The 2,726-nt window shown below is 34.5% G+C and overlaps 1 protein-coding gene across 1 annotated transcript in view; it reads right to left on the bottom strand.

Annotated features, from left to right (window-relative positions):
* Positions 1-2,726, bottom strand: part of LOC103481816 (calcium-activated potassium channel subunit alpha-1) — a 111,982-nt gene that overhangs the window by 43,423 nt on the left and 65,833 nt on the right. The window contains exons 6-8 of the mRNA XM_017310693.1: positions 2,172-2,247; positions 1,432-1,507; positions 678-848 (exon numbers count right to left, since the gene is read on the bottom strand). Coding sequence (XP_017166182.1) covers positions 678-848; positions 1,432-1,507; positions 2,172-2,247 — 323 coding nt within the window. The remainder of the gene's footprint in view (positions 1-677; positions 849-1,431; positions 1,508-2,171; positions 2,248-2,726) is intronic.

Here is a 2,726-nt window from a genome sequence, read left to right as displayed (position 1 = left end):
GTAGCACTCTTATAATTATTAATAAACCAAACCTATTAGATATCTCAGACACAAAGTAACGAACAAGTACAGTTAGGCCCAAAGTAATTTATACCCTTGGCAAATTAAGATTTAAAGTAATTTTTTTCAATTTTASTATGTTTCTTCTGATTGGAAGTGATAGAAACATTTTCGCGGTGACCCAACCAAATTCTAGACTTGAATCCGATAGAGAACATGTGTGGAGAGCTAAAGACTAGACCGATGGAAAGACGGTATTCCAAACTCAAAGACTTCAAAATACCAATCYCAACAAGCAAACAGGTAGTYAWTTTCAACATTTTCAGTCTTTTCACATTGTTGTATTATTTTTTCTGAGATTCTTCTGCTTTTATTATCAGAAACAAATTTCACGGTTGAATAAAAAACAGTTAAAATATAAATCTGCCAGGAGTATAAAAAAAATTGGGGCTTAACTGTACCAAAACAAAATTCACATCCTTGTGTATTTTGCAGTATTGTGTATGATTCATACAGTACTTGCAATGCAACATATGTGGGTGAAGTAGTGAACAAAATACATCATAAATAGAAGTCGAATGGTGTACTGAGGCCCAGGATTTAACACCTTGCAAGGTGAGATGTCTGGGTAAAAAGAGTATTTTAAAACAAGAATAAGTAACAAGAGAGATTTTTACCAAACCACCAAGGATAAAGAAGACCATAAACAAGCGGCCAAGGGTGGTTTTTGCATAAACGTCTCCATAGCCAACAGTCGACATCGTAACCATGAGTAGGTAGACACATTCCCAGTAGGAAAGTGTTTGGGAATTTTGGAAGTTTTCCCAAGGATCCCCTGAGTTTTCCACCTGGAAGAGAGGTTGAGATTTACAGAACCACGAAAATGAAAATAATCCAAGTATGTTATGCTGATTGCACAAATATGTTTACCTCATGTTATTTGTGAAATCATCAGGCTGTTGAACTTTATAAGAGGTTATTTTTTCATTATTCCGTTTAGCCTTAACAATGTAAAATGGGGCAATGGAATTAAAGTAAACGCATACAGATGCCATTCAACTAAATKAGGGCAAAATAAAATACAGCAACCCTCATAGTGCCGGACTGCTAAACCTATATGCAATCTTTGTAACATTAACATGCGTTTCCTTCAGCTGCATCTCAGTAAATTAGGATATTGTCAAACTTATTTAGTAATTCAATTCAAAGATACGAAATGGACGCCTATATAAGAAATATTCACATTTTCAAAAAAACATAACATAACCATCTGAATTAACAAAAAATGCACATTATTTCCATGTGTACAACGAATCKATAAAATAAACACATTTTACTTTTTGAATTGCATTTTTTTTRAGAAACATGTTATTATTTCCATAATATTGTAATTTACTGAGATGTACCTGTAAATAGATGCCAAAGACTTACCAAATGAATGAAGCCTGCTGCAGTTAGCCATGTGCTTATGAAGATTGAACACAAGTTCACCAACTTAATGGAGTTGCTGTTGTTAATTACACACACAAACACAAGCAAAAAAGACAATAATATATTACAGCAACTGTCATTTTTGTTTTACTCACTGGATGTCACTTTTAACAGAAATGTAAAAGTAAGATGCTCAAATCCATCAGAAGTATTCACCAGCCTTTGAAACAGATATTTGCAGTGTATTGCACAACATATATGAGGATCACCTCATAAATAAACACCTTGYCTAAATAATAATTTTRCCAATAAAAGTGATTMATGGAATTTTAAGCAGAAAATATCAATGCTGTGCAGCAGTGACGAATAAAGCGGACGCCTGTATGMATAATATATATGTATATTGCAGATCTCATTGTAAAAACATGTCCTTGCACAAACCGTGTCCACATCTTTGTGTGTTACTTTCATCTGAGTCAATGACTAAGAAGATTATTCTGAAGGATTTTGTTATGCTATAATCTTCCTGACATGACATCTGTGCATAAAGCTCTAATTCTGAGCAGCAAAAGCAAAAAACAGAAATCTGGTTTATTTCAAGCCACTTGGTTCAAGAATTATTCTTTAAGGTTCCCGCTAATCAATTAAAAGTACATTTTACATTCACTTTACAGCGGCTGAGTTTAACATTGCTGACTGAGGACGTCAAGAAAAATAAGAGMGAACATCGAGACTCTTACCTTGTCTTTAGAATATTCAAAAACTGTAAAATTTCTGAGAACTGTATCAACCTTAAGGCTCTTAAAAACCTCAAACCTGTGAGAGAAGACATAAAGAAAACGATCAGGACTCGTAAAAATTAAATCAGAAGCAACAGCAGCATTTAATCGTGGCTCGACATTGACAACATCATACCTTTCATACTTTCATCCATATTTACCAGCTTTAGCGGATTCATAATGATGAAAAACAAAAGCCAAAAAGCAACAAGCAACTCTAAGCACTTAATCTATTAAAAGCCATTCAGAAAAATCTAGTTAAAGACAAAGCATAAAAAGAAACTCAGCATCAACCCAAAGCATTCTCCCGTTAATTCCAGGAGCCTCTTGTTGGGTCGGCATCTATCCTACACGAGCATCACTCCTGCTAGGCAAAACTGTGAACGTGGAGGAGATGAAAACCTGGATTAGAGTAAAGACAGGTGGATTCTGTCAAGCCAAAGTGAATCGGTAAACAGTGGTGACGTCAAATCCTAAATTTGAGGGTATTTATAGAAGGAGAGAGAGAAAAAAAAA

The sequence above is a fragment of the Poecilia reticulata genome, linkage group LG19 (assembly GCF_000633615.1).
Source record: "Poecilia reticulata strain Guanapo linkage group LG19, Guppy_female_1.0+MT, whole genome shotgun sequence".
NCBI classification, from domain to species: domain Eukaryota; kingdom Metazoa; phylum Chordata; class Actinopteri; order Cyprinodontiformes; family Poeciliidae; genus Poecilia; species Poecilia reticulata.
Note: the sequence above shows the minus strand (reverse complement) of the source record. Positions and strands in the feature narration are given on the sequence as shown.